The 13,248-nt window shown below is 54.8% G+C and overlaps 4 protein-coding genes across 4 annotated transcripts; 2 read left to right on the plus strand and 2 right to left on the minus strand.

The window, feature by feature from the left end:
• Nucleotides 1-216: 216 nt before the first annotated feature.
• Nucleotides 217-2,055, plus strand: MRS44_000852 (uncharacterized protein; the record flags this gene model as incomplete). Its single annotated transcript, XM_065624216.1, has 3 exons — nucleotides 217-524; nucleotides 671-732; nucleotides 995-2,055. The coding sequence occupies 3 exons, from the start codon at nucleotides 217-219 to the stop codon at nucleotides 2,053-2,055; spliced, it is 1,431 nt and encodes a 476-aa protein (XP_065479921.1).
• Nucleotides 2,056-2,843: 788 nt separating this feature from the next.
• MRS44_000853 (uncharacterized protein) lies at nucleotides 2,844-4,964 on the minus strand (the record flags this gene model as incomplete). Its single annotated transcript, XM_046267534.2, has 3 exons — nucleotides 2,844-4,348; nucleotides 4,404-4,709; nucleotides 4,907-4,964. 3 exons carry the CDS (start codon nucleotides 4,962-4,964, stop codon nucleotides 2,844-2,846), a joined length of 1,869 nt encoding a protein of 622 aa, XP_046138750.2.
• A 1,230-nt stretch (nucleotides 4,965-6,194) lies between these two features.
• Nucleotides 6,195-6,701, plus strand: MRS44_000854 (uncharacterized protein; the record flags this gene model as incomplete). Its single annotated transcript, XM_046280693.1, has 2 exons — nucleotides 6,195-6,217; nucleotides 6,389-6,701. The coding sequence occupies 2 exons, from the start codon at nucleotides 6,195-6,197 to the stop codon at nucleotides 6,699-6,701; spliced, it is 336 nt and encodes a 111-aa protein (XP_046138751.1).
• Nucleotides 6,702-7,148: 447 nt separating this feature from the next.
• On the minus strand, nucleotides 7,149-9,157 carry MRS44_000855 (uncharacterized protein; the record flags this gene model as incomplete). The annotated part of the gene is made up of 2 exons (XM_065624217.1): nucleotides 7,149-8,558; nucleotides 8,630-9,157. 2 exons carry the CDS (start codon nucleotides 9,155-9,157, stop codon nucleotides 7,149-7,151), a joined length of 1,938 nt encoding a protein of 645 aa, XP_065479922.1.
• Nucleotides 9,158-13,248: the final 4,091 nt, after the last annotated feature.

Genomic DNA, 13,248 nt, shown 5'->3' on the forward strand with positions numbered 1-13,248 from the left:
TATCGTATTTGATGCCCTCATTAATTCAAGACTCTCAATTTGAACCTCCAGTGATCGTCGGGTAGAGAGAGGCTTATTAAGCGCCTTCTAGTCAAGCTTAGCCCTCGCCGTCGAATGTTTTAAATCATTCACACCCACCGAAACCACGAGAACCAGTCGTGAAACGATTCACACCTTCCGTAAACCGTCGTAAATCCCTCTCACAAATTACCTCACATGGCCGAAGCCATCGGCACCGCCCTCGGCGTGGTGGGCGTCCTGGGCCAGCTCTTTGCGGGCTGTGTCCAGGCCTACGGCTTCTTCACGACGGCGGCCAACCTCGACACCGACAGTCAGCGGCTGCTGTGCAAGGTGCGCATCGAGGAGATGCGCCTCGTCGTCTGGGGCCGCGACTGGGGCGTCGCCGAGGGGAGGCTCGAGGCGCACCTCGAGTCCACGCGGAACCCGCAGCTGAGGAGCCTGGCGCTGCAGATCCTGGGCGAGCTGCACAGCGCCGTGACAGACTTTAACAAGCTCAAGGAGAGGTATGGGCTTGTGGATGAGGGGAGGAGTGCGAGTTTGGAGGTCAAGGGGGAAAGAGTAAAGGGGGCAAGAAGTCGCCTTCACCTTCGAGAAAGGGGTCGAGAGATGATGAGAGTCGTAAATCGAATGGGTTGGTAAAGACTTCGAGTGCCTCGAGTGAGAGGAGCTGGGGAAAGGAGCTGGGGTTGAGGGCCAAGTGGGTGATAGGAGGTGAGCTCTCACATACCATCATCTATATCATCTCAGAGTCGAGAACTAAACATGGATATAACAGACAAAGAAAAGTTTATAAACCTACTCAAGGACTTAAGAGGTATCTCTACCCGGCAACTCACCAGCCCACGCCTCCTTACCGACATTGGCTAATCTTCAACCCCAAGACTACAACGACGGTCTTGAACGTCTCTTCCCCCTCTCTCACCTCCCATCCTTTCAACGCGCCTGGACACATCAACTCCTCGAGTCTGCTCAGCGCGACCTCACGCAGCTCTCCCTCCTCGAGACGGCTGCCACGGGCGTCTACCCCAGCTCACTACCTCGGCCAACCTCAAGAAGCTCCGCATCAACCTCGACACGCGGCCGCAGGCTTCCTTCAAACCCACCTTTGCACTCAAGGTGCCCCGTCCGGCCCTCGAGCTGACTGAGGAAGAGAAGGAGAGCAACCATCGTGGGCGAAGCAAGGGTCGTCACGAAACGGCAGGCGACGTCGTCATTGAGTGGGTAGACTACGACCGTGACGATGTCGAAGAACGAGTTGCCCACGTCCGCCGTCTCGACGACCTCGCCCGGATGATGCACTCCGCCTCAGAATGTCATCCAGATCTTCACAGCATCGACTGCGTCGGCTACGTCGACGACTCATCCCACTGTCGCTACGGCCTCGTGTACAAGGCGCCCTCGCCATCCTTCTCAACTCTTCACGAGCTCATCGCCAGCCCGGACCTCAAGACGCCAGATCTCGACGACCGCGTCCGTCTGGCTCACACCCTAGCTGTGGCGCTCTGGTCCCTCCACTCCCTCGACTGGCTGCACAAGAGTCTTTGCAGTGCAAACATCCTCTTCTTCCCCTCGGCCTTTTCCACCTCGGCCCACTCACCTACTGCTGCTGCCGCTCTCGTCCCGGACATCCAGCGGCCGTATCTTACAGGCTTCGACGCCTCGCGTCCAGACTTTGACCAGGCCCTGTCCGTCGCCCCTCGCAACCCCTCCATCGCCACCCTACACCGACACCCAGCCTCGCTGCGAGGTTTCCCACACTGCAAGCCCATGGACATTTACAGTCTAGGGTTGGTCCTCCTCGAGATTGGACTCTGGAAGATCCTCCAGGCGTATCACAGACCGCACTACTCTGCAGACCGGTGGCGAGACAAGGTGGTGCGCGCAGTGCTCGTTCCAGGTCTAGGGAGCAAGGTTGGTCGTAGATATCGTGATGTTGTGGAAAAGTGTCTGAGTGTGAGTGAGGAGATGACGAGTACCGAGGCAGCCAAGGTCTTGGAAGAGGTCGTGACGGCTCTCGAAGGCATTAGAGTATGACGACTTGATGAATGAAATGAGTTAACATGAACAACATGAGATGACATGACTGAATTTCCATCGAGACCCAGAGAAACAAGCAAACGTAGAAAAGTCAACACCGTTACAACATGACAGATCACTAACAGGACAGCCAATGTGAACAGCATAGTAATCTATTTCAGTTCTCTGAAATGTATATATAATAGTCGTAAAAGTCCGCTGCCGCCTCGCATCCTCGGTGGCTGCAATACGGAAAAATGCCAATGCCAATCAATGCCATACCCCAAAGTCGCAATATAATAACAAACCAGTACAAGTGAATAAACAATGAATAGCAAAAGAAATATCATATCCCTTCCCTCCTGGACGCCGTCGCAACTTTGAAACTCCCTGATGCCCCCTTCATTCATTCTTCTTCACCTCGGAGACGCTTCAGCTTTTTCATCTCCCCTTTCTTTCTCTTGGCCAAAAAGAAAAAAAACTCCATTCAACCACATGGCCATGATGATTATGCTTGGATTCTGCTTAGATCCAATCATGTTTCCAGCTTTGTAAAATGGCAGACACTAGAATGCCCAGAGCTGAGAAGCAGTCGCGAGAAGAAAGAATTGGTTGGACATTCATTCAAACACAAACACCCATCCATTATTCCCTTTCGAGCCTGAAACGCCAATGCATGCAGGACGTGAGTGAGATCGCTCGTGCGTGACGTACGTGAGTCATGATCGTGAGGTAGAGTCGTTCGCCTTGCCGCGCCGTCGAGCCGGCGACCGCTTGAGCGGCTTCGCATGCTGGACTCCGACTTTCTAAGCTCCAGAGACCTTGCGAGCCGTCGAGGCCGCTGTCGCCGACGTAGCGTGGCTGGCGCTGCCTACTCTGCCGCTGGTCTTGCGAATACCGGCAGTCTCCTTTGCTCGGAGGGGAGACTCGCCCTGGCGCTTGCTGCCACGGACCTTGGTTAGAACACCGGGGGTGCTAGCAACCCGGTCAACATGCTTGCTCCGTAGAGAGCCGATGTTTTCGGCGTCCTTGGACGAGTCGTTGTCGATCATGTAAATCGTGCTCGTCGTTTGGCTGACCGACCTCGACTTCTCACTGCGGCCTGGCGATTGCGACACCTTTCGGTGGCTGCGCATGCGCAAGTGCCACTCTTCATCAGACTCAGCACCCTGAGTATGGTGCTTGGCCACGAACTCTGTCTCCTGCTCAATGGTCTGCTGCTCCTCGACGGTTCCGGAAGCCGACCGCTGGTAAGGGTGGTGACGATCCCGAACAGTCTTGCGAGGCTGTCCTGGTGTAGGTGCTGGGAGATAGTCTTCTTGGACGCCAATGTTATTGCGATCGTGATCAACCTCGCTGAGTGGAGTGCGGTTTGAGGGGCTGCGGTTGGGAGGTGTCGAGGTCTGGCCGTTTCGCAGAGAAGTCTTCTGCATGGCACGGATGGGTGTGCTGGGGACGGGGTTGGAAGCAGCCATCTCCCTCCTGAGCCTTCGCTCAACCCTCTCCTCGATCCACCACTCCCTGAAGGTGCCCTGGTTGAGATGCAGCCAGTGCTGCTGGGGACCGACAACCATGCCGGGTCTCATGAAGCGCATAAACGAGATGACCTCGTTGGCAGTGAAGCCATGGCGGTAGATGAGGTAGGCGCCGATCAGGCAGCCTGTTCGGCCCAGACCAGCCTTGCAGTGCACAGCAATTCCCTTCTTCTTGACGGTGATTGTCTCATGCGCGAGTCTGATAAACTTGCGGACAGTGACGAGCGACGGGCAGGTGCCATCGTCAAAAATCATATCAAGGTGCTGGATGCCCAGAGCCTCAAAGTATGAGGGTGAGTAGAGTGCCGAGTTGAGTCGCACCACCAGACCAATGTTCTTCTCCGAGAAGTGCGTCAGCACGTTCTTGAAGGGCTTGGGCAGAGTAGGGTGCTCATCCACGGCCGTCAACGTCCGGGGAAGGAAGGGGAACATCTCGTCATCCTCGGTGATCTTGGCGACGGGTTCGTGCTGGGGAGAGGCGAAAGCCAGGAAGTTGGGAGTGATCCAGTTGAAGTCTCCGTGCTCGACCCGCTCAAACTTCTCATACTGCTCCAGATCAAAGTTGTCCAGGTCGCAGCACTTCTCCTCCTTGGCCTTCCACACTCCGTAGACAACATCCTGAACGCTAATGCCGTAGTCGGCCTGGCTGTAGCCCGCATCTCGGAAGGGCATCAGTGGGGGGTCAACCTGCGCAATCGGGGCCAAGGCCAGGTGAGGAGGCCAGTTCTGGATGAGAACCATGTAGCACGCGAGCATGCAGGCAGCGTTCGCACGACCTTGTCTCATTGTTAGTCTCTCCGCAATGCGCGCGATTTCATCGGATGAGCTCACTTCTCGGATCAGCGGCGCTCCAGAACACAATGGGCCGATCCTTGTTCCGCTTCGCACCCAGGACATCGTGGAACTGAATGGCAAAGCGGTACAGGTGACCAATGTGCAGAGGGCCAAAGTCATGGTGAAAGGCGTTGTAGAGGAGGGTATCATCGACGGTAAAGTAGCATGGCGGCGTGCGGTTCGATTTGGCGAGCGGGGTAGGTCCTCGTTGACCTCGTTTCCTGGGCGAGACGGGAGCCTCAGGGTAAGGGAAGAGGTCGTCGTCGGTGGGAGGATTCAAGTAAGAGGCGAGGTACAGGCGATCTGGGAGATAGTTTAGCGCCGTGGCCGGGTAACGGATGTTGACATTGATGTTGTTGTTCAAGTCGACGGTGCACGGTGGGCCCTTGAGCAGCGCCGTCGACGGGATGGGATAGCAATGCGACATGAGCCTGGACAACCAAAGGGCCATTGTACGGGGAAACAGAGGAAATTGAAGCATCGCAGCTGTTCAGGCATACCTGGGATGTACTCGATGATCTGCGCCATGTTCTGCGAATGTCGGGTGGAAGGCGCCATGGTGAACTGGGTTGCGCTTCTTTTCTCAGCTCAGCAAACCGGCGGGCGATACCGTCGGGGAAGAAGTAGCAGGAGCTGCTGCGAGCGGTCGGGAAAGCGACGAGGATATATAAATATAAACAGTCACAAGATCGAGGGGAGGTGCGAGGCCCGAGTTCAGCGTGGTGGTGATATCAATGCAGGCGGTGACGTGGTAACGGTGGGAAAGCAACGGGCAACCTGCAGCGGAAAAGGCGTTTGATGGCTGAAGGGAGGGGAGCAAAGAACCCGGGTCGGGAGGGCGTCCAGCACAAGACAAACACTTGCAAGAGCAAGTCTTGTTTTTTTTGTTTCGAATGGGAGAGAAAGAGAAGGTGGTGGTTGTCAATGTCGATGCCAGAACGGGCCCACGATGTTTTTGTATGGGTTTGGCCTTGGTCGGTCTGTTATTTTCTGCGCTGGGTGAGACCCCTGCCCAAAACAGCAGCCGGCCCCCGTTGCTTGCCCAGGGGTGGGCTAGCAACTCGTCTCCATGGCAACCCGCATGAAGCAGCCGCCAACCTGTGGCTGCATGTCCGGCCGCCTAACCCCCCTGACTGGGCCAGGTTGGTCGCGTGTGGCTCATGTGGCTGGTGGCCGCCAACCATAACCCCAACCCTTCGGCCGCTGCTCTTCGGCCTCGATCGGAAAGACCCCACACTCGATGGAAAGAAAACATTGGAATAGATCCATGTCGTTGCTATGGATGCCATCTTCAGTCAACGTCGAGCTCATTCGTTGCCGCAAATGCGATCCCAGCTTATCACAGCTTCCCCTCCAATATACTTCGAGGCTTGTTCCACCATGTCTACACATTAAACTAAACAGTTTAAAGTTGACTCATGGCTCTGGCATTGGTTGGCCAATTCTGTCGTTTTCCTCCCACCGCTAGCCCCACCGCCAACCAATATCTCCCCGCGCACGCAAAACAGACACAGCCGAAACCTCAGACAAGACAAGAGCTCAAGCGCAACCTACACCCTGAGAGGAACAACCCCCCTGCGAACACGCCCTAGAATATCCCGGGAGGGCGGAGAGAGAGCCCGACTTACACATCTTGTTACATTCCTTCTCCCTTCCGACAAACGCCCCCTCCTCTTCCCCTCCCTCCCTCTTTAATCGGCACCCGAACTTTAAGGGCTGCCCTCGTTTCCTTAGACGGACTGGGGATCGATCACAAAGAGACACGGCAATGCCTGGGAAATGACCGCCATGGCCGCCACTCCCGATCCCGAGTTTCCCTGCTCGATGCAAGCCACTCCCCCTCCATCTCCATCATCTCCCTCCATCCCATCCCATCCTATCCCTGTGATGACGATCTAGGCGTTGTCGTCGTTGCCCTATACGTCCTCCACCCACCCATGACGGCATCTAGCTGACCCTTGTTTTTCTTGCCGCCCGCGCAGTGTCCTCAACATCCCGTTTCCCAACCCACGACTGGCCACGACCGCTCTCAAGGCCATTCAGGTGGACCCCGAACTCTCTCCACTTGTCAGGCGACAGCTCACCGTTGTCCCGGCGCCGACGCAGGGCCCCAGCCCCAGCGACCACGATGCGCAGGTCCTCGAGGTTCGCTACACGGCCACCACCAATCGCATGCTACGCGTCGCCGTCAATGGCTTCATGGAGAGCTTGAAGCTTGTGGTGGAGGTCATGGAGCAGCTAGACACTGACGTCCTCGGCCAACAGCAACAACATGGCCCCGGACTCTCGAACTGAGTTCCTTATTGTTGGATGCAAATCTTTCTTTGTTTGAACTTGTTCGAACGTGCTAGACTGCCAGGTCATATCCAATCCAAATAATGGTCATATGCTCCACGCCGTGAACGCGCCAGCCACACCGCCAAGCGACCTTGCCTTTCCAGTCCCAAGAGACGACCACCTGGTCACCTTCCAACTCCTACCGGCATCGTAATATCCAAGCTAGGTCCCAATATCTACCGCCCCGTGTGGTGTGGCCCAGAGCCGCCCGTCTATCAGTCCGCTTCACCAGCAAAACAACAACATGAATAACAATAAAGAACCGCTGCCACCCGAAAAACTTGAAATGCAATCAGACCCGACCAAGATGCGATATTATCTCCGTCCCAATCAAGACTTTTGATTCGCTTGAAGCCCATTGAAGTCGTGAGCACAAGTACATGTGCTCTTCTGTCGTCGTTTTTGTCATTCCTTGCTCTCGGTTCCTTTCAACCCTTCGAGTTGCTTTTTTAGTTCCTCCACCTCCTTCTTCAGGTCCACATTCTCTTGCTCGAGGTTCTTCAGATGCACAATGGCATTCTCGACGACGCTGGCCTTGCTGTTCTGGGCATTAGCCTGCTTCCCTTCCTTCTTATCCACTTCCTCTCCAGCGCTGCCCTTGTCACCACCAGGTAGAAGTCCTGCCATAATCTGCAAGGCTGAATTTATTCGGTTACGACGGCCCTGTTCAGCAATCTTATGTGACGTCCGCTTGGATGTGAGATTTGTCGACAGCTCGCTTGGATAAGACACACCCGGCACCTTGTTGCCCTCAAGAATATTCTGGTAGTTGGACTTTGACATGAGCAGTTGTGAAGCAGCACTCTCCGCAGACGTCATACCAGGCGTGCCAGGAAGCAGGGGCTTGATACTGGGAGAAATCCTTGGCAATAACGCGGGAGATACATGCACCGAGCCTGTTGAACGTTTCCTGCTTGACCGGGGCGCGAGTTGCGGAGTTTTCCTTGCGGAGGGGCCTGTCGAACCTGGGGCCAGCTGAGGACTGGCACTCGCGGAAGCCGGCCCCGAAGGCTTCGGGAACACAGGGGATGGCAAGGGTTGGAAACCAGAGCCCTTGCCAAGATTAGACTCTACAATGGGAGATTGGATAGAGACACGTGAGGCAACTGGGGCGGGCGTCTTGCCACCAGATACCGATTCCGGCAACTCAAGCGATTCAATGTGCTCAGAGACAGCAGGTTCGTGGTGGCCAGCAGCTTGCTTGTGTGCCTTGGATGCCGGCAGCTTCATGAGCGAGGCTGGGGTCGCTGGGGCCGGATGAGAGTCCACAGGGGCCGAGATCGGAGTCTGCTGATTTCCCATTTGTGCTTGAATGTAGGGAGATTTACTTGTTGATCTCCTGTTGGGGATCGGAGGCGGGGGCATGTCTGTAAGGGCCTCGGGAGACACTGATGAGTTTTCTTCTGCTGAGGTCTCGGTCGACGTCGCGGGCATGGGGAGGAAAGCACCGTTACTCTCATCCACCTCATTAAGAACCTGGGAGACAATAGCCGGGCTAGGTCTTATCTTTTGACGTTGCGGTTTCACAATGGGTGAGCTCCGGACACTCCCCTTCCGGCTTGATTTGGCAGCTGCCTTCCTTCTCGTCTTCTTTGACAAATCCATAACAGATGAAACGGGGCGGGCCGGGTTTTCAGGGTCCATCTCAATCGGAGAGTTTGTATTGTAGATGGCGGAGTGATCATTCTGTGGGATAAGCGCTGGCGATGTGAGAGGGCTGAAGTAGGGGTTCTGGGCGACGAAGCTGTCGCTCATAGGAAAGCCAGGATCGAGAGGGGTAACTGCGGGAGAGACAAGTGGTGTGAAGGCCATCTGCTGGTGATTGTTAGCAAAGAGCGCAAAAGAGCCATAGTATACTTCAGCTCCAGAGTGAGAGGAGCACGTACATCTTGCTGGTCCTTCATGCGTTGATATCCTCTGTCGTAGACGCCCGATTGCGAAACCTGTTCAGCCTGAGAGTAGAACTGACCGCTGTTGGGCATCTCAAGACTTTGCGGTGTGGGAGGCACAGAGTGGTTATGGCTGTGGAAGAAGGCGGCCTGTTGCTCCTGCAGCTGGCGCTGCTGTTGTTGAAACTTTTGCTGTTGCAGATATTGGATCTGGGCATCAATGTTGGAGATGGGATCGCTGGCGGGTGTCATCATGTGGGCGGGAATGGTGGGCTGGCCGGTTGACGTCGACATGGGCATTGAATTGGCGACAGACATGAGGCCCGGGTTCTCAGTGTCGGTCATGATTGTGTCGGGAGCGTCGCGCGGCTGGTTCATGAGGCCCTGTGCTGAACCATCGGGGAAGCCTTGGAAGTCGAAGTGCATGCCATCTCCCAGGCTGGCCATGTTGATGAACTGGTGAAACTCCTCATCGGTAGTCGAGGTCATGGCCTGGTCCTGTCCGTCCCACGCCGCCGAACTCATCATGACCGAGGCGACGACGAGCGTCGAGGGGGGTTGAGCAAGCGAGAGTGCGATCGATACTCGAGAGCGAATAATAGGCGGGCAGCACGAATCGGGGCTGCGAACGTGGAAATTGTGTCAACGGCACCAAAAGCGGAAATTTTTGGAATCGATAGTCGGGGGCTGCTCAGCGATGAAGAGCGAAGCGAAATAGAAGTCGATTCGGAGCAAGAGAGATATTCACGAGAGCTCGCGATGCAGGCGATCAAGTCGGGGGACGAAGCCGGTCGATCGGCAGTGCACATGCACCGGGAATATCTGGCAATAGCGGGAGAGGAGAGAAAAAAAAAAACGAAGGGCGACGACCTTGTGACAAGATGAAAGTCACGGCGTTTGAAGGTCTTGAAACTGGCCTCAACCAAAGCCGAGGGAGAGGGAAGAGAGAAGCCTGGGTCGCAGGCTGGCGAGGACGATTGTCGACAGCGGTTGGTGGGTGATGAGAAGTGGTTCGTGGAGCGGGCGAACGAGGAGGATGAAAGGCGAAGGCGGCTGAGGGTGGTTGGTGGGCCGAGAAGCGAGCAGAGGACTGGGTGGTCTCTCTTACCCAGTTAGTAGACTACCTGGAGCAACTAAAGAAAATGGGCTTGCAATGGGGATGGGAACATGTAGAGAGACTTTTTGTCCGAAGAGTGGAGTTTGCGCAGGTGAGGGTGGGGTTTACTGGGTGGAGAGAAGGTAGAGTTGGGCGACGCCTAAAGTGAAGAGATGGAAGCGCTAGCCTGGTTCTTTTGGGTGCATGGAACACAGAAACGCAGAACGTTCAGTTGCGCCCAAGGGTCGCAGTGAGCAGGTTGCAGGGGAGGAGGATAAGGTACCGGTACTTGGCAGTTTAGGTGAATGGATCCATTTCCATCTCCTGCAGGACATTGTCAGCTGGGGATCTCCAAGGACTCCATGGGATGGGATGGGATGGATGGATGGGCGGACAGGAGGAGCATGGCAAACCCTGGTTGGTCCTTTTGGCCTAGAACCTCGTCGCAATGCCTCGAGTACAGTACGGTACAGAGCAAGGGCCTTTCACGAGCACGGCTCACGCGGTGCTCTACAGAGATTCCATCTGTGTGGGAGTCGTCATCTCTGTTGAGGAGGGGTGGTCCAGCTGCTACTGTTTAGCCTTTGGGCTAGACAACAGGAGCATCAAGGGTCGCATCAGTGTAATGGATGGCTGTCTGTCGTGTATGCCTTCCAGGCTGTGACCTCCCTCCTCCTTGATTCCCATACCGAGGAGCTCTGCACGATGCTGTTAAACTGGGCTTGTGGCTGCCGCCCGCGTGGGATGTCCCCTTGTCCCGAGATTCATTGCACTTGCTGCTGGGCTTTCCTGAGCGCTCAGTGGTGGGCAACCTCTGGCCCATGCGTCCACGCCTAGGCCCGAATCGCTCTTGGTTGCAACGAGATCAGGCCCCCCGGGGGGCGCTCGTGGCTTGATCCAAAGAAATCTCTCGGAATTCCTTGTTGCTGTTGGCCGTTGCGTTGACTCGTCCAAGAGAGTTGGCCGCCGTGGGGATGATTCAGTTGAAGCTTTTCTTAGGAAATCGATGACATCTTGGCATTATCATCTCTCACATGCATGCAGGCTGGCCCCCCATTTGTATTTCACAGTTCAGTTGACTAATATCCAAGTTCGAGGCTGTACCACCCAACGTCAACCTCATCGACACCGCCATCACATGATACCCCCGATCCATGCTCTCTCTCTCCTAGAAACTCCCCAACCCTCACTCGCATCTGCTAGACAAGTGGGCTTGGTCCCTCTCGGGAGGTATCCGGCTCTGGGTCCTAGTGAGGCACCTCATCGAATTCGGCATTCGAGTGGACCGCCCGCCTGATTCCCCGACGCATCCAACACTGTTCGCCTGCCCCGTCGTCGTCCGTCCATTCACGGTCCGCGGATTCACCTTTACACCTCAGCTCAGCATAATATGCACCACGGTTTCTTCCGACCGATCACCGGTCCCTCGACTAGCAACTACTCTGCAGGGGCGCTGCTCTTTCAGGGACCATCCACCTCAGCCGTGCCGTGCTGTACGAGGTCTGGTCCCAAACGGAGAAATTCGCCGGCGTGTGGGTGATATTGCCTGCAACCCTGCAAGGAGGGAGAGGCCAAACATCCATCTGCTGCATCTTGAGCTCCATCTTTCTAGCTCACTGACGAACCCAATATTAACCAACGTCTCTGGACCCTTCCTTGTTGGACTAGACATGAGAAATTTTTCAAAAACCCAACCGCCGCCGTCCCGTTTACCGATAGCCCGGGCGACACACGGACGACCCCTAAGACGCTACCGCTCCTCGCTTCCTTTGGAGGGTTCCGCACTAACACGCCAAGCTTCGGGGCTCTTTCGCTTTACGTGCTTGGATGGAGTTGTTTCTCTCCGGGACCATTTCCGTCTCCGATTCTCTTGACTAAGAGGTACACGACGACGAGTCCCAGAAGGTATTGGGTGCTACCGAGTTTCCACTTGCTTGGCTAAATTACATAGTATCCAGCAGTAACCCCCTTTGTCTAACCTCGCATACATAGTCCTTCAACTACAAGCCTACTCACAACCGTTGAGCAACCAACTTACACCGTCCTCCCAGTCAAAGAACAAAGTTCTCTTTTTACCCAACGCCATCTAGAAAACCCTCTAGTCCGTGCTTCAACAAGCTCGCTTGTCAAAAATGTCCTGACAGCGGCAAAAAGTCGCCCTTCCCGCGTTCATCGTGAGCCAAGTTACCCAAAACACTCACCGAGGGCCACCCCACCATCCGGGCGTTGCTCCATCTCACCCGCTCGGGGCGTCTCTTCCCCCCACGCCGCGCTGCACAAACCCGGGGTGAGGCTCAGGGTCCAAGGCCAACAAACGTTGGTCTGGCCTGTCGACCTGCAGAAAAGCACCTGATTTTTTCCAGAAATCTTCCATTCGTTCTGTATGTCTCTGGCGCTTCAGCCGACCTTTGGGTGGGGAATCGTTGAATACTGGCAACATTTGTGTAACCATGAATTGCACTCCAACAAACGAGAAGATTGATTCATGATTGAGAATACTGGAGCTTGGCTGCTTGATTCAACCGAGTTGCTTGTAATCATGTGAGGGTGCCCTATGAACTGAACTTAAAGGGGGGTTTGCCCAGGCATATCACCACTCTCAGAACTCTGTACCTTCGCCTGCTCCTTGCATCTCAAAATAGGTATCCATATGGATATCAACAGTTCAACATAGAGCAGTCATCTTGCTAGAACGAGACTGCCACATATCTACATCCTTCTTCGGATAATAAAGAAGGTAGGAACTAAACTCTACCCTACCTCAACGCACCAATCCCCTTCAACTCTTCCCATCCATCTTCTTTGGCCGATCAATCAGCACGTGCTCACGATGCAGACACGTGCTCCCAAACAGGACAAAGAAAAGGCCCGGCCCGCAGCTTGACGAAAGTCTGATCTGATAGACCACGGACGGGACCGAAGGTAGGAAAAGTGTGGGCCAAGATGCATTGAATGAGCTGGGGACTGATTCATGGATGAATGCTACTTACATCATATACACATCACGAGTCAAGACATGTTGCTAGCAACACAACTCAACAACTTCAACAGCTTCAAAAGTGATTTTAACATCGTTTTATTGGGTGAAGTTCCGGCTTTGCAGCCCCCGCTTCAGCGTTACTCTCCATCACATACAGACATAACAAAATAGTTGCCGCCGCTCAACCTCGGCCAGCAACCACGTCCCCTCCTCCTCATCCTCCACAACAACTATCAACACCCTTACCACCCGTCACTTCTTTTTCTCCATTTCACATCTCCGTCTACATCCCCCCCGCTGACTTCATCCTCCCCTTTTGCTACTCTAGCCAATTACATACAACAGGAGGTGGTATCATAAGAACAACAACGATCGACAGAAGGGAAGATATAAAAAAAGACGACCAGTCCCGGGTCCGCGTCTAGAATGTACAGGGAAAGCGAAAACGTCGGGCAAAAGAAAAAGGAATATGAGACAGATTAGGTCGAGCAGTGAGGTGCCGACGCCGATTCATGCGATGCTTTATCAAAAAGGAGAAAA

This window comes from Fusarium solani (assembly GCF_023522795.1).
Source record: "Fusarium solani strain SB1 chromosome Unknown bctg00000000, whole genome shotgun sequence".
NCBI lineage: Eukaryota > Fungi > Ascomycota > Sordariomycetes > Hypocreales > Nectriaceae > Fusarium > Fusarium solani.